At 41.5% G+C, this 20,371-nt stretch overlaps 1 protein-coding gene across 1 annotated transcript in view; it reads right to left on the bottom strand.

Moving 5' to 3' along the window:
* Window positions 1–1,117: 1,117 nt before the first annotated feature.
* The window catches only part of STK17A (serine/threonine kinase 17a), a 40,790-nt gene continuing 21,536 nt past the window's right edge, over window positions 1,118–20,371 (bottom strand). Inside the window, exons 3-7 of the mRNA XM_059170594.1 lie at window positions 18,914–19,058; window positions 6,656–6,782; window positions 3,739–3,787; window positions 3,472–3,651; window positions 1,118–2,710 (exon numbers count right to left, since the gene is read on the bottom strand). Of these exons, the coding sequence (XP_059026577.1) occupies window positions 2,386–2,710; window positions 3,472–3,651; window positions 3,739–3,787; window positions 6,656–6,782; window positions 18,914–19,058 (826 nt within the window). The 3' untranslated portion in view covers window positions 1,118–2,385. The remainder of the gene's footprint in view (window positions 2,711–3,471; window positions 3,652–3,738; window positions 3,788–6,655; window positions 6,783–18,913; window positions 19,059–20,371) is intronic.

The raw sequence follows: 20,371 nt of genomic DNA, 5'->3' as shown, positions 1-20,371 counted from the left end.
CATGTGAAAACAACAAAATAAAACATTAAAACACAATTTCTAAACTGACTAAAACCACTTATACATTTTGCCTATTTTTTCATAAACTTCTCAAGCTAAAATATGACAGTATGGAATTTTATTATTATTAAAAATGGACTTGCAGATTCTTTGAACAAATTCAATAATACTGGTTTGGTTCTTCATAAGCTTGTTAAAAGAAAAAATTAACATTAGGTGAGTATAAAGCTAATTGATAAATCACTAACGGAAAGATTTTATTTGGCCCACTTTCATGAAGGCTCTTCATGTTCTGTATAAGTCAAAAAAATGTCAGTATATCTTTACATGTGTTTACAAAAGCCACTAAAGATGCAGCACACTGCAAACAGCAAAGTGGCTGGCTAAAAGAAAACAGATTTTTTTTTTTTTTAACAAATACAGCAACTATATTAAATGTATTTATTTGAAATGTAATGTAAAGTGGTTTTCAAAAAAATCTAAATGTTACCTAAATGTTCTGGTTTTAAAACTGGACAAATCTTATCAAGTATAAAAATGTGTCACTCAATAGTGGACATTTTTCTAACCTCCGTTCTATTTTTGTCAGAGAGAGGTTTAAAAAAATGTGCCTAAACTTGTGTTTTTCCTCTTCCAAGAGGAAAGGAACTTACCTGCGGCTTCACATAGTGGTCACGGGTTTTCACAGAAAACCCTGCCATGGTGGTAGCATTTCCTCCTCTTCCTCCTATAGCTCGATTAGAAACGCTGGTTTTGAAGAAACTGTAAATGCGGCCGATTTAGTGAGAAACTGCAACCTGCCGGTTGGAACTGCCTAATCAGCTTCAGCTGATGCTGTATGAAGGTCGCGGGGCTCTGACACCTGCAGGCAGGGGGTGGTTACAGACCGTGGGGCAGAGTCCTGTACAGTACACCGCACACACTTCACAACACAACACGTGGTTAGGTGCTGCCACCAGCTCATGACCCTGACATTTAAGAACTCATGCAGAGGAGAGCATCGAGTGAGCCCCAAAGAGCAACTGTGAAGGGACTGGTCGGGCGACAGACCAGTTATATTCCCAAGTCTCCTGACGCCCTGAGCCTAATAAAAGATAAATAAGGACACGACTCAGACTTTGTGTGAGAAAGATGTTTAGTTGCTTTAAGTTATACGGCATACACTTTTACATTTCCACTTTTTCATAAGAATTTATTACTTACTATGGGGCCTACTTCCAACTGAAGTGTTGATCCTAATCAAATTAAATTCTACTGAGTATATTCATGTAAGTTCTGGGAATGGCTTCTTCCCTGATGACAAAGTATCCAATGTTTTTCATGAACAAAGTATCCAGGTTTTTCATGAACAAAATAAAGTTTATAAATATTTTGTTTTTTTATAACATTTCTTAGTACAGTCAGAGGGCACAGAAGTAGAGGCTCAATGGCTAGGATGAATATGCTTCATCTCTACCCTCTCGGGGGTTTTATTAACAAAAACAATGTAATAGCATCTTTTCACTGACCAAAGCAACCCCATGTTGATCAGATCACACTGACACTTGCAAGTGACAAGCACATGAGAAGGCGGCACGGGTGCCATCTCCTTAAAGACAGTAGACAAGTAACCTGTGGTGGGGGACTGAGAAGTCAGCACTGGTTTACATTACAGGATTACTTAACCTTGACCTTAAAACCAGAATAGTCTGAGGTGAAAAATCATCACCACTCCTATATTATGACACTGAAGAAAAAAAAAAAATGAGCCAGGGCTTTTTCACTGATAAGTTATAAGCATTAGGCAAAAGCAAAGACAATAGAAGTCAAATCAAATCTATAAAGCAGTAATAAAATATAAAAATATTATCAAACTCTAGTGGATGTTATTCTAAATTTGGAAGATACATAATTAAAAAGCTTACTCCCCCCTCCAAAAAATCCAAAGTGAAAAAGTCAATTTTAGCAAAGATATCTATATCTATTTCTATATATTCATATATATATGCAGATATAGATGCACACGAATAATGCTAAATAGATTTACAAAGATGTTAATTTGGCACTTTTACTTGGATTTTTAAAGAAAGGAAATACAGATATCGTTGCATAGCAAATTCTCATTCTGGAGAAACAAGATTTAGAAACAAAAGGTTCAAACATCTCCCTTCTTAAAAAAATAACATGGACACAGATAACTTTACCCGTTAAAACTCCTGGTTGGCATCTTTATAAATCTGTCTTGATATAACTAACTCCACAAGTTTGACAAAGTTATTTTAGTTTCTATCAGCGATACCTGGTTTATCCACTTTCAGTACATGTACCATGTGGCCAGAAGTCCATAAATAATAATAATGTTTTCAATGCAGAAATCTTTTTTAAAGTTTTAAAGGGAAGTATTGCTCAGTAGATAAATTCTCCTGGAATTTCTTGTAGCAAAGGTTCCTCAAACTTAAATCGTTTGGAAATGGCCTTTTGCTCCATTTTCTCTTTTTCAGACTGTCTGCATTGTCCTAAAGTATATGAAGTAAATACAATTAACTCTTCTGTTGCACCTAATTCCTCAGTTTCCGGCTTCTGAGTATCTGAATTAATTTCAGGCACAGCATCACCTTCTTGGAGTGCATTTGCTGCTTCTAATGCCCCTTTCACTTTGAAAGAAGGATCGTGAACACTGCTCTCCGTCAACCACCGATGCTTTAGACATTCTTCGGCTGTGGCTCGATCTCTGTAAAATGAAACACATTTCACACTTAAGACAGTTTAAAACCTCAATTAGAGGGGCACCTGGCAGTTCAGTTAAGCCTCTGCCTTCGGCTCAGGTCCGTGATCTCAGGGTCCTGGAATCGAGCCCCGCATTGTGCTCCCCACTCATCAGGGAGTCTGCTTCTCCCTCTCCCTCTGCCCTCAACTCGTTCTTTTTCAAATAAATAATCTTTAAAAAAAAATAAATAAAACTTCAATTATAAATTAGAGCATACCGGGAGGGCCCCGGCTTGTTCAATCGGTAGAGCAAGTGACTCCTGATCTCAGGGTTGAGTATGCACTCCATACTGGGTATAGAGATTACTCAAAAAATAAAATCTTAAAAATACATAGAGCATAAGGTGTATTTATTGTATTATATATGGGGAGGTATGAAGAGCTGACAAGAATCTTACTGTGATTCCTGAGTAAGACTGGGAGTTTTGGCATCTGTGCAAATGCCACTCCCACAGTGTTGGAAAACACTTGAAGGAAGAGATCTCTGAAAAGCCCTTTTGGAAGACCAGACAGACAGACAATAGCTGTTTCACTGAGATGCAGCTCATGTTTTCTAAGAAACTTCATTTTTGACATATTCTTTCAACAAATACAAATAAGCTCAAGGTTTCATCTAGTTTAATGTCTACATTGTCCTGCCTCCCATTTGGTGTTTCAGGTTAGCCTGCTTTTGTTGAGAGCAGATCACTCAAAAATGGACAAAGATCAATATTCACTAATACTTACTCAGGTTTCTTAACTAAAAGGGTCTTGATGAAGTCAATAGCAGACTCAGACACGACATCAAATTCTTCCTCAGAATAACTTAAACTCATTTGAGAGATGTTTAGGAATGTTTCTTGTTTATTGTCACCTAAGAAAGGTGAGACTCCTGTGAGCATGACATACGTTAACACTCCAATGCTCCTAAAGCAGAATGAAAATGCAAGAAAAATTAATATCCTACTCATTTCTTGAAACCAATTTGATCAAGTTTTCAGAAATAACTCTTACCACATATCCGTCGCCATGCTGATAGGATCGTAACTAAGAATTTCAGGAGCTAGTATCAGAAACAAGAAAACATTTAGCTGTGTGAAAAAAAATTCCCAATTTGCACTTTGAAATAAAAAATTTTTTAAAATACTCATCAAAAACTCTAAGACACCACCAGTATTTGTGCTAACATGAAATAGCATTATATAAATTAACATGAATTACTGTAAAGCCTAACTAGATGTAATTAACTTATTTTCCCACCAGTACCCTCCATTGTTTGGTCTTAATATTTTTAAAATACCCGAATGCATGAGTACTGTAACAGGAACTGACAACTCTGACACCTTTCTCCTCCCATACCCACGATAATCGAGTGTCCTGACAGATGACTGCTTTACAATCTTAATGCCATCCGCGGTGCTGCTTCCCCATGGCCCGCACCCTAGACCACGGCACTTTCCCCTGACCTGCCTGATCTCTTCTCCATGCTGTGGCCGGAGGGGGTTTTAAGATGTCCACCCACTGACAAAAAGTCAATCAACATGGTTAAAGAAAAAACTGGGCCTTCTCAGATGACATGCACCACACACACAGACAACAAAGTTGCCTCTGTAGAGTCCTGGAAAACAGCATGCTTTGATAACATTTAACTAAACTGTCCCAGCAAGCAATACAAAAGACATTCTCAAATGTGCAAGGACTTAGGAGAAATTTATGAAAATCCTCCGTGAAAGGCAAACTCACTCACTGATACAATCCAGTCAACCACAAGATGAGTTTTTTTCAAAAGTGGTAAGAACTCAAGACAGGCAATCAAGTATTGAATCCATTTATAAACAGATCAAAAACTAACAACTGTGGTAATTACAATTTTAACAAGTGGGGGGTGAAGATATCTAATCCTAGGAAAAAAACGAAACACTCAAGTCACATACTCATCACTGGTAGGGGATGGGGGCACACACCCCCCCCAATATTAGGGAGGAAGAAAAGGTTGGGAGAAAATGTTAGGTAGGGTATATTTCCTCAACTTCACCTTCTGATGCTGAGTCGTGAAACAGAGGTTATGAATATTATTTTAAAGTTTTAAAAGAAACTATTGGGAAATTTAAAATGAAATGCACAGCATCCAAACTACTGGAGGGGAAAAGGAGACCAAAGAAGCTGCTGGGAGGAGGGAGCAGGAAATAGTAGCTTCCTTTCTCATGTTAATGATAAGCTGAACACGGATGTAAGAGTTGATAGAGCCAATCCGATGGATTGTGTTAGGGTAGCCCCATTTTAGGGACAGAGGCATGGGGGGTCTAAAGAGATTTCAGGACCGAGGTCACGTGTACAGCCCTCTGCCCAGACAGGATTCTATAAAGAGAACAAGCTGGGAGGCTTACACTCACCTTGAAATTGCAGGAAGGAAAGAGAGGAGAGGCCCCCTTGTTTTTCTCTATTACATAGTTCTGAATTATTTTTAGTCTTCTTGGATTGGGATTTACTTTTATAATAAAGATAGTTCTGGTTTTTTGGAGGGGGAAAAAAAAGTTCTTGGTAGAAAACTGAGAATATACCCAAAGAACAGCATAAAACAAAACACAAGAGAACTCCCTTCAGGGCAGTAACCACCACAAGGTTCTCCTCTCACAGCCCTGCGTTCCTCGTTTGCTCTAGTCTGCAAGGCTTTCGACCGGCTGAGGGATCTGGGCTGCTGCTTCCCAAGAGGAGGCCTGCGAAGCCCCATCCTTAAACCTTCCTGAGTGGTCACGACGCACACTGGAATTTAAGTGTTCTAGCCCACAAAGAACACATCAACATTCTGAAGGTTGTCTGCCAGTGATACCTTTCATTACCTAATTAAGGAGGTTTCAAATCGTAGGACTTTAAAGCATTGGGTTATATATTTTGCATTATCATTGCCCAACAGCTTTGTTTTCCTCAACCCTATCTGTCCTCTGGAATTGACGCTTCTTGTAAACTAAGTCCCACTACCCTCGGCTCCTCTCCGGAAAGAGGCCTCGGCTGCCCAGGCCCTCTAGAAATGCAGCCAGCCTGTCCCCTTAACAACTCCAACCTCCGCCTTCTCCCCTGCCTCTGGCTGTTGTCATCGGACACAAAACCACCCCCTGACTCGCCTGCCACCACCCTGGACAGCGTCTGCGCTCCTGTCTGCCCCAGGCAGCTTGGCATCCAGCTTCTCCACCTATAGGTCTAGAGCGCCGCGGTCCACAGCCGCCCCTCGGCCCTAGTAATGATGGAGAACTGTTCCACCTCTGAAATTGTAGATATAGTAAACTCTTGGTCACCACCTTGACACTCTTTCACTGCCCTTGCTCTGCTTCCGGGTATCTTTTTTAACCTCATTCAGGCCATAACTCCCTTTGCATCCTGTAGTTCTGCCAGTCTGTCCAAAAAGTCAGAATTCACTTATTTTTGAACAAAACTGAAAAGCCACGGTTCATCCCTTCAGCTGCTCTTGCACCTTCAAGGCTTAACACTTCTTTCTTTCTGCCAGAAGCTCGACCCTGCATTAATCCAACAACAACGAAATGCCACATGCCAACTGTTTCACAGGGCTTGCAATTACCCAACAGTGTTTGTTATGAACTTAAAGTTCTTTAAAGGTCCTTACTTGTTAAACATCCTCCTACCTTCAAGTAACTTGGTATCCTATACTTTGTTAAGAGAATCCTTTTTGATTCCTTTTAGAAGCAAGCCCTTAAATTCTCTTGATTCCCTTCAGGAAAGCAATCATCAGTTTGGTAACTTACCGTTTAATGTTTACCATTTTTAAATCTTTACACAAAAGAAGGACTCTGATGGTAGAATTTTAATATAGCAGATGGCCTGCCCCACTGTTAACCACACTGCATGTGAGCTCCCTAACGAAGACGATGCCTGACCCCAAATGCAGAACATAACCCCCTCTCAGAGGAGTACTTACCCACATATTCAGGAGTACCCATAATTTCTCGGAGCTCTTCGCTGTTCTTCATTATTCTTGAAAGACCAAAATCAACTATCTTAATGTCACCCAGCGGTGATGCACTTGTCAGCAGAATATTCTGAGGCTAAAAAATACAGAAAGAGCAAGTAGCCCATAAAGCCTACACAGCTCGCCGGTGAAACCGAGATCGACCAAAAAAAAAAAAAAAAAAAAACCAGAAGCAGTCATTCACGAAATACTTCTACAATATATTTACAATACATAAGGCAACAGGCCTCATACAATCTCTTCCCCTTATACTGGCTCCCGCTCAGCACATAAATGTGCATCTACCCCATCTTTTTTTTTTTTTTTTTAAAGATTTTATTTACTTATTTGACACAGAGAGAGAGATCCCAAGTAGGCAGAGAGGCAGGCAGAGAGAAAGGGGGAAGCAGGCTCCCTGCCGAGCAGAGAGCCCGATGCAGGGCTCGATCCCAGGTCCCTGAGACCATGACCCGAGCCAAAGGCAGAGGCCTTAACCTACTGAGCCACCCAGGTGCCCCTCATCTACCCCATCTTAAAAACAAAACCAAGCCACTCATAAATATCCTATAAAACTCTCCATTTTTTTCTAGCCAACGCACTCACTCCAGGCTACTCCCTCAAAGCTCAGCTAGAAAGCACGGCTGTGTACACTTGCTGTCACTTCTCAGTGCACTGAGTCTGGATTTTGCCCCCTCTCCTAGGTCTAGCTGTTCTTACTAAGATCGCAAAATCTTAAATAATCAAAGACAACCCCCCCCACCCAGATCGAATAAATGTCTTTCAAGGCACCATTGTGGCTGTATGATTTGGCCTGCCAACCACCCTTTTACACACTCTTGGATGTTTTCCTCCTTAATCTCTCACCATTTTCTAAAGATTTCTTCCTTGTTCTCTCCTTTTAAATACTGGTGTTGCCCCAGATCCCTCATTGGCTGGCCCTCCACTATGTCATCTACTACTGAAGCTTCAACCACCACTTACAGGCTGGTGACCTCTATCCTAAGTCCTTCTCTGACTCATAGATCCAATTAAAATCAGATCTTTTCATTTGGCTGAAATGGGCCACACCTTCCAACTCCCACTACTGAGCAAGGCCATCAATCCAGTAAACAGCTCAGGCAAGAGTTCTTCCTTCAGCCCCATCAACCCCATGCCTCTCCTCCTCCTCCTCCTTTTTTTTTTTTTTTTTTTTTAAGATTTTATTTATTTGACACACAGAGAGAGATCACAAATAGGCAGAAAGGCAGGCAGAGAGAGGAGGAAGCAGGCTCCCCGCCAAGCAGGGAGCCCAATGTGGGACTCAATCCCAGGACCCTGAGATCATGACCTGAGCTGAAGGCAGAGGCTTTAACCCACTGAGCCACCCAGGCGCCCCATGCCTCTCCTTATCTACACCCAGTGTCAATGCCCGGGTCAGGCACTGGGGGGAATCAACCTAAAGTGCTCTGTCTCCTTCATTTTCAACCATGTCTCACACCTAGTGAAGTCATGGACAGTACCATGTCCCAAATCTCAAAACCCCCAACTACTTCAAGTTTGGGCTTTCATTATTTCTCACCTGGACCACTACCCTCCTGCCTCTAGTTTTCCCCACCCACCTTCAACCCATCCTTCACTGAACAATAAATATTCTTGCCATAAAGTAAGTCTGATCATGATACTGGTTGCTAGTCCTCACCCACGAACACATTCTCAGAGGGAATGTATTTGACAATGGGCAACAGAGCTACCCAAGGCCAAGGCCACAGAATCAATAAGGTTCATATTCCTGGAGTCTTTTTTTTTTTTTTTTAACCCAAATAACCTCAGATACTTTTACATAAAAATTCAAACATATATACTATAAAATAAAATTCACTTCAATTTTTAAAATAAAATGATTTTTTAAAAAGGTTTTATTTATTTATCTGATATAGATGACAAGTAGGCAGAGAGACAGGCAGAGAGAGAAGGAAGCAGGCTCCCTCCTGAGCAGAGAGCCCGATGCGGGGCTCCATCCCAGGACCCTGGGATCATGACCTGGGTCGAAGGCAGAGGCTTAACCACTGAGCCACCCAGGTGCCCCAAAATAAAATGACTTTTGAAAGAAAAGTTTATGTTGCTTCAGAAAAGGGCTGCACTTCCTGACTTCTGCCATTAAGAATATTTCCAAAGAGAAACTGAGAACCATACGTACCAATAAAGTATAAATACCTCACTACAGCACCCCAAGTGTTTCATGATCTGGCTTCTGCCTCCTCTTCACGATTCATCTCCTGCCACCCTCCCGCAGGCAATCTGTGTTCCAAATCCAACAAGCTGTAATCCCTAAACAAGATGTGCACACCCCCATCTCATGCCCTTGCCTTCTGTGCTCCCTTTGCTCAGGAAGCCCTCTCCCCTTCTCTGCTTGCAAATTTAGTTCCATCACTCACTCCATGCGTGGCGGGTCTCAGCAAGGCACCGGTGCCTCAAGAAAGCCAACTCTGACGCCCCCTCTGGCCCTCCAGGGAGGGCTCGATGCCTGCCCCCCTCTACTCCACAACACCTTGTACGTGACAGATGTATGCCCCTGCTCGGTTTGTTGTATTTTCCTCTCCCCTCTGTCACACTGTGGTTCTCCAGAGGTTTGTAATGAACGGTAACATCTCCCTTCCTTCCATGCATATGCAGCCACTCCATCTGACTTGTCTCCTTCTTCCTCTCCCGTAGGTCACTACAATCCAATGACCTAATCCCACGCTTTCTGAACATCGCTGACATCGCTGCTGCTCCTTCCTTGTTTACAGATTCTTTTACTCTTGGCTTCCACAGGAAAGCACTATCCTGCTTTTCCTCCTCTCTGGCTGCTGCTTCTGTCTCCTTTGTTGGCTCATCGTCCTTTAACTGGCCCATTCAATGGGTTTCTCACAGCCTGGTCTTGAGGCTCCCTGCTCTCACCTGACACAGTGCATCTGTACCCAGGGCCTAAGCATAGCCTAGACATTATGAGTCACAGATTTTTATCTCTGGCTCAGACCACTTCAACCAACTGCTCACCTACTCTCTTCCCTTTGATGTCTCACAGCTACCTCAAATTCAGCATGCTCAAACCAGACTATTTTCCCTCCCAAATCAGATTCCCCATATGCCAGTGACTGTCACCTCAGGGAATGACACTCTCACCTAGCAAGGTAGAAGAAAACACTAAGAATCACCTTGGCCATTCCTCTCTCCCCACTTTCTCCTCATTTAGCTGACGTTTCACTACACCCTATGGAGTTTAAGTCATAAATTTAAGCATTTCTAGACTTTATTTCTCTCCAACTACAGAACACTCATTCAAGGTACCATCAAGTTTTTGCTCAATTGCAACAGCCTCTGAACACTTTGCTAGGGTCTATTTTGCCCAGCCTTCTGTAGACAGAAGGATCTTTTGCTCCATGCAAACCTGATCTGTCACCCCCTGCGAAAACCTGTCAGTAGCTTCCCGCTAGCCTTAACCTCCAAACTCCTTAACGTGCATGCAAACCCCTGCTAGTCCGAGCTCCTCCCAGGCTCTCCAGACTCATCAGTAACCTGTTCCCCTTGGCTCGGCGACAGTGGAGACTGTCTCAGCAGACACTGTCCAGTGTATCCTACTTGCCATGCTCGCGCTCACAACAATATCTTTGTGTACTTTTTCTCCATTCTTCTGTGCATCATGTCAGCTTGCTGAGAAGACCTCTAGGATGGCAGCAAAGAGATTCTAACAACGTTCAACAAGCAAGAACATATGAAACAGGAAGTTGAGGTCTAGGTGGTTCCTCTCTTGTAAAGGGGTTACTATCTACCCAACCGTCCCTCCTGCCCTTCTCTATTAGGAAAATGCTTATAGATTGACCCAAGTCTGGATTCAGGGGCAGAGAAGGAAGAATCCCCAGCTCCAGGAGTCATGCAGTGGGCTGGCACCCAGGGGCACACATTAGCTGCTGCTTGAATGAAAGGAAGAGACAGAACTATACAAAAGAACCTAACAGGTGTCCACTTTGTGTCAGGAATGGAGGCACTGCAAATACCAGTGATCCCAAGTCTCCAGTGACAGTTCCCCATCAGAAGAAAAATCACAGGGAAGCACCCAGCAGGCTCGACCAGCTCTGCTGTGCGTTTCAAGTGCGCTCGTGGACAAAGCGCTCAGGCCATCCATCGGCAAGAATAATTCAGCCTTGGAGAACTGTACAGGAGAGAAGTGAGCAGACCTTGGAGGAGAAAAAGGATACTGTCGTTTATTCAAAAAAATTTTATTGACGGCCTACTGGGAAAACAGAAAATAAGACCTAAATCCCACGTTCTTTTGGAGGCTTACATTCCAATGGAGACAAAGAAGCAAGAGTAAATAGTTAACACCTTGGGTGCTTTTAAGCACTCAGGAGAACTCAGCAGGGAAATGGATGGGAGTGTCTGCGGGGTGTGTCTGTTGCGCATGAGTGTGCTGGTTCCGGGTAGTCAGGCAAGGTTTCTCTGAGAAAGCAGTAGTGAGCTACGAAGGAGCCAGTCCCGGCACAGTACTCAGGGGCCTGGTGTTGGCAGGGGGCATTCCGGGAGAAGAAAGACCCCGCCAGACGCAAGGACAAGCTACCAGTGGAGGAACCACAAACCGGAGAACAGCGCAAAGGCAGAAGGGATGAGTGTGGTGGCAAGCAAAGCCTAGTGAGCAGATGGGGGCGGAGGAACAGGAATCAGGCTTTGTGAGGCCTTCTGCAAGAACTGGTCGAAGACAGACTAGAGGGGAGGACAAGAGGACATCCCAGGGAAAGAAAAGGCCACACGCCGAAGCATATACAGGTGAGCTAATCTACAGTGTGATGCGTGCAAGGGATTCTCAAATACAAGAATATGTCTTCAAAGAATGTGCCTCTACTCTGTTTTTGCAGTCCTAAAAGGGAGACAGAGACAGAGTGAGGAAGATATGATGAAGCACAGAATAAAACAAAACAAAACAAAAATAGAAGAAACTTTACACATTCTACTAACCAAATCCACAGCCCATTGGGACCGACGCTGTGGAGGAACAAGGTGCTTAGATCATTCACTGATTAATACAGCCAAGGTCAGCAAGAGAGGACAACTGGTTCCATTCTGATTCTCAGACCCAGAAGGAGAGGTGCCTGCAAAAACACCACAGACTGCTGGCAGTTCAGTCTGGAAAGAGTCCAGGGCTGAGGATATGGCTCCGGAGGACAAGGACATAGTGGCAAGACTAACACCATGGAAGTAAATGAGAGGAAGAGAAAACGGCAAGAAAAAAAGTGGCCAAGATGAGTTTGGGCCAATAACTATATCAAATGGAAAGCCACAAGAGTGACAAGCATGTTCAGAAATAGCAGTCTGAGGGCGCCTGGGGGGGGGGGGGGCGGGGCTCAGTTGGTTGCACAACTCCCTTCAGCTCAGGTCATGATCCAGAGGTCCTGGGATCAAGTCCGAAATTGGGCTCCCTGCTCAGCCGGGAGTCTGCTTCTCCCTCTTCCCCTCCCCTGCTTCGTCCACCCCCCACACCATCAAATAAATAAAATCTTTTAAAAAAAGAAGAAAAGAAAGAAAGAGAAAAAAGAAAAGAAATAGCAGTCTGAGAAGTGAGGCTAGGAACCCAGGCACCATGTTGTAGTAAGAAAATCAGGAAGGTGAGAGTCAAAGGTCCTCTTTGACACAAGAAAGAGTGAGGACCAAGAAAAGGCCACTGAATATAGCAAATAAACAACCTCTGAAAGACTTTTGAAGAAGTAATTTTTAGTAAAACCCTGGAAGAAAAACCCAGATTATAGGAGGTTGAAAAATAAGCCAAAAGGCTAAGTGATCTTTATATTACAGGTCATTCTGGCTTAATTATCTGTGGCTGTCCTCTGAACCAGTGCTGTCCTAAGGGAAGGTAATGCAAGTCACAGAATGTAACTTAAAATCTTCTATGGAGATATTATAAAAGGTAAAATGAAACAGGTGAAAATAATTTTAATATTTCTTTAATTTAATATATCTAAAATGTTATCCCTTCAACAGGTAATAATATAAAATTTTTGAGCTATTTTACTTTATTCCCCCCCATACTAAGTCCTTGAAATCTGGCAAAAAGTTCACACTTGGGGCACATCTCTGCTCTCAAGTGCTTGACAGCCACAAATGGCCAGTGTTACTGGATTGAACAGTGTAGCTATAAACACCTTTAATTAAAAATAAAAAATCCAAATGATACCCCAATAAATGTTCAGAGAATTCTTAACATCTCTTGTATAATGTCCTAATCTATTACCACTACACAATTACAGAATAGCAGTTCATCTTGAAAACTTATTCATAAAAACTAAGACTTTCTGTCTATAGTGAAAACAACTGGCTCAGTGTAATCTGTCATTTTGTACAAAAGATTGTTTTCTGAATCAAAAAAAAGTTTTGGCTACAGTAAAAACTTAAAACAGAAAGACAAAAACCACGAATTGCTGTCACTACAGAAGTCTGGACTATAGAGGCAAGCTAACTGTTATAAATTAATCCAAACCAGATAAAGCATCCCTCCTGTCACATACACAAAAGGACAGAAAATGTGCAACTGATCACTGTTAGAATCAGTTTCTCTCTCTCTCTCTCTTTTTTTTTTTTTTTTTTTAAAGATTTTATTTATTTATTTGACAGATAGAGATCAGAAGTCAGAGAGGCAGGCAGGGACAGAGGATGAAGAAGGCTCCCCACTGAGCAGAGAGCCTGACTCGGGGCTCGATCCCAGGACCCTGAGACCACGACCCGAGCCGAAGGCAGAGGCTTTAACCCACTGAGACACCCAGGTGCCCCAAGTTTCTCTTTTTAATCATAAAACAACAAGAGGTTTTGGCAAACCACCTTCATTAAGTTGGAAACAAACTCCATTAAAAAGCTATTTTCTCTTTGTTAATTAGCTTCTAGCTATTTCTTCAGGGAAAAAACTAGGATTACGAGTCCCAAGACTTCTCAAGGCAATTTTTATATTATTACACTAATGAAATACTCCAGTAAAATAAAATGTCATTATTCAAGCAAATTAGATAAGAGAAGTTGCCTCTGTTACATATATTCATCATTGAACATGTTTTGCCCTTTCCAGTACATAAAAAATTCCAAGAGAAATATTGTGAAGTGGAAATCTTTACCATATCGTAAGGGCCATCTGTGATTACTAAAACATGCACAGTCTGTAAATGTTCTAAGAACATTAATACCATTTGTTCCTTTAAAATAGCTTAAATGTTTGTCCCTTAAATTTTATTTATACTTTACATTCCCTCGGAAATGCTTTCTTTGGTAATCATGTAAAAATTAGTTGGAGTGGTGGTAATGAAGTAAATTCTAAATTAATGTGATCAGATTATTAAAAACATTACTGTATTTGAAATCTAGGCCCAGTCACATGCATCCATCATCTACCAAAGTGAGAGACATTAAACGGTTGACAGAGGGATTGCTAGGAAAAAACACGTTTTATAATCAGAGCTCTTTCAGGGAATTTCAGTTAATGCTTACTGTGTAGTTTCTGCCAACTGCCCTGGTTTGACCACAGATACATTTCAGAAACAGACCTTACTCTTCTAAATAAAACCTAAGTACAGTTACAGGACTATAATCTGCCCATCTGTGATGGCAAAATATACCCACTTCCAGGAAGTGAGACAGCTGTGCTGCAAACAAAGAGAAGTACATTAGCATTTACAGCTCAGCCAGACCTTCCTTCTAGAGAGTCCAGTTCGTGTTAACAAGTGGTGGCTCATGGCACCTAACTCTATTTAAGACGCATGAATCCCAGGTGGTAAAAGAAAACAAGAAGGTCGCTGGAGAAGCAATGACAATGGAAGAAACAGGAAACACACAAACTGTCCTCAAACAGACAAAGGCAGTCAGGAGATCTTTGGATTATCTTATTTCTCTGCTTCACAGCCGGCGGGGGGGGGGGGGGGGGGGGATGGATATTTTATTTATCTTGGTATCGTCATCTTCTCCTATATATAGCTCATTTAACAGTTACTGAATCATCACCCAGGAATAAGAGCACTATAAAGTTGAGATTGACTTGCTTAATTAGCCTTAAGTTACCATGAACAAAATTTTGAGGAACATTTTTATCAGGCAACGAAAATTCAAGCTTTTTATTTATTAACACCCAGTCATAGTACAGAAAGAAGTTAATACTAGTGTCTGAATCAGTTTGGGAGACTGTTTAAAAATGTTACCCCTGGGTGCCCGGGTTGGCTAACTTGGTTAAGCAACTGCCTTTGGCTCAGGTCATGATCCTGGAGTTCCAGGATCAAGTCCCACCTGCATCAGGGTTCCCTGCTCAGCGGGGAGTCTGCTTCTCCCTCTGACCCTCTCTCCCTTCTCTCTCATTCTTGCTCTCTCAAATAAATAAATAAATAAAAATTAAAAAAAGAAATGTTACCCCTCTTTCAAGTAATACACTGATGTTCAAACTGTCAGTGACCAACTTAAATCTCAAAACGGAAAGTTCCAGCTTCTAGTTCCTGGCCGGCTCCTCTGCTTGTCACATACATGTAACAGTGTGGACGAGCTCATGACCGAAGACCGGGTATAGAACTGTTGAGAGATCTATCCAGCAAAGACCATTCAAACAAAAAGAGCACCAGGTTTTAAGACTGGATTTCTCTGTGTTCTTTCTGGTCAAGTCCATCCCGTGACTGAAGTAGGCCACTATCCCACTATCCCACTAATTCACCAAATCGAGGTCATTTTGAGGCTTTTAGCTTTGTCCTGACTTTGGCAGAGTTGTTGTTTCTCAGATTTTGTCAATCCTGCCACAATTTACGTGAAATGAGTGGGCTTTCCCTTCATCGCAGTTTAGCGTCTTTTCTATTTTTGCAGTCGTATAAACAGTCAAAAATCTGCATCTGCTACCCCTTAAAGCATTTGCCATGTTCAATTTAAGATATCTGGCTGAGAGTCATCAGTGAATCAGTCTTTTGGCAAACTGCCCATCTGGGGTCTGATCTGAAGCCAAGTAGCATATTTCCCATTGTGACAATTATCTCTTTTATAGGAGAACTACAATAGTTATTCTAGTTTCTAACTACTTGTCTCTGGGACAAGAATGTCCCATTTTAACCATAATGGAACATAAACAGTCTACTAACTCATAGTTGCCCTAGACATGGGGACTGTCAATTTGAACAGAATTAAAAGTTCAGAAAACATATTAGCTTTGTAGCTTTCCAGCCCTTAGACTCAGAGTCAAAATTATAAGCATAAATTGTCATGGCACAGATGGTTCTTAAAAGGTATGGGACAGCAGACTCTCTGTCCAGACTCACAGAGGTCACAGAAAGTCAACTGGAGAGGACCTTTTGGTAGAAATCATTCCCATCAGCACGGCTGCGGCACCAACTCTGTCTCCGACCCTCCCCCTTCAGCAGTTCACATAGGGACATATCTGACTGCACCTGTGACACTGTGAGACAGAGGGATGGCTGAGAACCCCCCAGGCCACCCAGTCTTCTAGTTCCTCTGGGCCTACGAAACATGAAGAGTCCAGTTCCCAACATCAAAGGCCCATCATCAAAGCCTCTATTAAATCCAGAAAGAATTCTACACCAAGTGTACTGGGAGAAAGGAATATGATTTATACTGAGCCGTATTAGGGAGAAAGGGATATAATTTCCTTGAGTAAATACACAGTTAAACCTGGTATTCAAGAACTTAATTTTCACCTTCGGCTGCTTTGCTTTCAAGTAACATCAAAGACCCATGACACACAGTGTTGGCAACCTGTCTGACCTGCTACTTAATTAGTTCCTGAATAATAGTTAAAGGTTGAGCTGTCATAAATCGAAAGCGTATTTCCTATAGGTGCAATGTTATTTAAATTAGGGTTCATTCCTGGAAGTTCTTTTCACATCATAAAACCAGCAAAACATCATAAAAAATAAACATAGGACTTTCCAAAGTTAAGTGTGTAAAACCAAACATGAAAAAAGGAAAAAAAATAAGCTTAGTGCAAACATTACTTGTAGGAATTCTTCTGCATGCCTGACACTAACTGAGGCTTCCTGAAGTCCGAGTCTACTGAAGTCTGGGCTGCAGAGACCATCTTTTCCGGCTAAGTGTTCCCGAGGGAGGCAGTAGTGTGTATTACTTCCAGCAAATTTCCAAGCATATGACAGACTAAAGGGAAAAAACAAAGCCCTAGTTCCCTCAGCCATGCTAGGAGGGTTTTACCCAGGCCATTTCAGCTTTACCATCCTGGAACTCCATGTGGGTACACCTGCCTTCCAAAAAATGCCACTTTACCTACCATAATCTACAGTGTCATAACCATGCATTTTAGCCGCTGTAGTAAAAAATTAACATCCCTGAGAAAAGTATGTTTACAGAATGAAGGTAAATTGGCATTTTTCAGAAAAGAACAAGAAAGTTTCCAAATTGTTTTCTTTCCTCTGTATTTTCTGTAGGAAACTAGCATTTGAAGGAATATCTATTGCCCTTCCACCTTATTTCAGACAGAGTTTTATCAAGTTTACTTAAGAAGTCAACCTCCAGAGCACACACCGTACCCTCCTGTACTCCTCCGTTCCTTCACGCACTGAAACACTGGTATTTAAACCGGAGGACATCTACCACGCCCCACAGCAGCAGTTCCCAAAATGGCGCCTGTACTGGTATCAGTAACCCATGGGAACTCTGCAACTGGGGCCTAGCAATTTGCTTTGACAAGCCTTTCCTGACGGTCCTGATCCCTGTTGTGGTAGGAGAACCACTGCCATAAGCAGCTCCTTTCGCTAGAAGGCCAACTACAGCAGAAGTCAAGCGAGATCGGCAGATGAGGAGTAAAACGAGGCTGCAGAAGTCCAGAAGAGGAAAGCCTTTTTGGGGTTCAGGGGTTCAGTCTCCTCAGGTTACCTTCCTCCTTAACCCTGTCTCCTCTGGCTAATAAAGAATTGGAGTCACTGGTGTGTTCCTTGAGGAATGTTTCCTTTCCCACAGTCACACCGGGACTGGATATGGGGGTCTTAGACTCTTCTACCCTGGATGCCTGAAGGGATGCGCTAAGGATACCTGTAGCGGACCCTCACGGTCTCCTGAGCATCCACCCGCCCTCTGTTCTTTTAGAAAAAGAACTGATCTGAGAATCCAGCTCTTCCCCACTCTTGGCCCCAATGAAACTTCGGATGGGAGGAGGACTTTACCCCTCCAGGGTTGGAGCAGATAACACTGGTAATGCTGGCCTGGCCAGTCAAAACCCTGCACCATGCCCCCAGCCCCCACTCCCACATGCTTATTAGTTCCAGATCGATCTAAGTTGGTTTGGTGAGAGTGCATCCCCGCACTTCAGAAAGAGCTAATTAGTAGAACCTGGCTCTTTCCTGCTACACCTCTGGACAATTCTAAGGCTTAAATGGCAGCAGCTAGCTTACCATCTTTTTGCCATTTTGAGAAGGCAGAGCTGGGGATTGAAGAAAAACCAACTACTCGTAATATTTGAATTAATGAATAGTGTCATACCTTAAGTTAAAATTATGCCTGGTCTTTCTAGCCAATAAAATTTCCCTTTATGCGTCCCCTACTTTCAGCTGGCATTCTGATTACTTCATATGCTGCCCTTTGTGTATTCTTTCTTCCCTCCTCTTCCTTCGATAATTTTCAATTCTAAATCTACCTGCCTTGAATCTCTTTAGTTCTCTATTTTATTGACTGCTGCCTGCCTAATTTTCTACAACACTATCTTTCAGATATTCCTGCTAAAAAGTCATCTCCCTCTCCATAATGAAACCCCTGGAATCTGGTCTTTTCTCAATTGTCAATATCTCCTATTTCATCTCTCAATTCCAGTGATGCTATTCATTTATGTTTGCCCCACAAGTTTTCCTAACTCGTGACAAAATTTAATCTTCTATTTTCTGAATTTTCCCATATTTTTTCCTATATTTTCTCTATCTATTTAAATCCTTTTTTTTTTTTTTTTTTTTTTTAAGGTCTAGCTCAAACCCTATCTTTTATCAGGAAGAGTTTACCTATCCTACCAATATCCTCTAAAATTGCTCCCTTTTCTGGAGCAATTTATTTACCTTTCTATGTACACACCTGTACATTACTTCCTTGATAAAACTGGCTAGAGGATAAGAAGAGACTCGACCTTTATTTCCTTATTACCTTATAAAGCATACACACTTAATAAATGTTTGAATAAATCATGTTAAACACTTTACACCTGGAGTGTCATCATTCTTTAACCATCTCAAACTTATAAAGTAATTTAGATCTTACCTTCAAATCGAGATGAACTACATCATGAGCGTGTAAAAAGCGGACACCTTCTAATATCTGCCTCATGAGTCTTTGAACATCTTTTTCTTTAAAGGCTTCTTCTCTGTCTGCAACACACTGGTCAAAGATTTCACCCCCAGCAGCACTGGAGAAAGACAGAAACACACTTCAGTTTTAAAGCAAAAGGGCTCATTAAAAATGAGCCTTTTTTTGTTCTTAACATTTTATGCATTAAGTATCTTCATTTGAAGTATAAGTTGAGGGGCGCCTGGGTGGCTCAGTGGGTTAAAGCCTCTGCCTTCGGCTCATGTCATGATCCCAGGGTCCTGGGATCGAGCCCTGCATCGGGTTCTTTGCTCCGCAGAGAACCTGCTTCCCCCTCTCTCTGCCTACTTGTAATCTCTGTCAAATAAGTAAATAAAATCTTAAAATAAATAAATAAATAAAACCAATTAAAGTATAAGTTGAGTGTCTGTGAACTTCTACTTGCCTAAATCCATTTTTCTTTTTCAAGTAAAAATATGAAGCTTCTAGTATGATCTAAGATTAACATTTCCAAAGCTAAAGAAAAACATCAGTTTAAGAACTTCAAGAATTAAACATTAATAGTGAAATATACTAACACATTTTCAAGTGAAAATTTCTCTCTTTTTAAGATTTTACTTATTTGAGAGCATGCATGAGCAGGAAGGAGAGAGAGAAGCAGAATCTCCACTGAGCAGAGAGCCAGATGTGGGGGCTCCATCCCAAGACCCTGGGATCATGACCTAAGCTGAAGGCAGACTCTTAACCCACTGAGCCACCCAGGTACCCCCAAGTGAAAATTTCTCAAGATTTTTGATTACAGAATACATAGAAATATTTTTATAAAAAATACAAATAATGAAAATAAAGCAAACAACCTCCAATTAATTAAAGGTCCCTTCTCCAATCCTCCAAAGGGCCACATCTCCTTTTGGTGTACTATTTCTTTCCAGATTAAAAAAAAAATTTATATATATATATACACATACACACACACACACATACATACATACATGAAAATATATACTTATTAAATGTACACAAAATATTAGTTGTGTCGATTTTTTCAAAAAACATAAATGGTAAATAAGACACATTCTACTGATGCTGTTCTACAATTTTTTCTTACTTAAACATGTCTTAAGAATCTTTCCTTGATGGTTTTATATTTATCTACCTACCTCATAATTTTGAACTCTTATATCCCTGTGAATAAACCATACCCCTTTGAAGGACATTTACTTTCTTCCTAATTATTCACAATTACAAACAATGTTGTGATGAGAAGGCACATTAGAGTTTCTCCCATGTTTCCTCATGTGCCAAGAGCTCTCAAGTGTAGATACCTAGAACAAAACAGCTGGAGTGAAGGGACCGTGCATTTTAAATTTTAATAGGAAGAGCCTCTCCTCACCAGAAGTTTAATACTGATTT

The sequence above is a fragment of the Mustela lutreola genome, chromosome 4 (assembly GCF_030435805.1).
Source record: "Mustela lutreola isolate mMusLut2 chromosome 4, mMusLut2.pri, whole genome shotgun sequence".
In the NCBI taxonomy this organism is placed as follows: domain Eukaryota; kingdom Metazoa; phylum Chordata; class Mammalia; order Carnivora; family Mustelidae; genus Mustela; species Mustela lutreola.
This window is presented reverse-complemented; position numbering and strand designations above follow the sequence as displayed.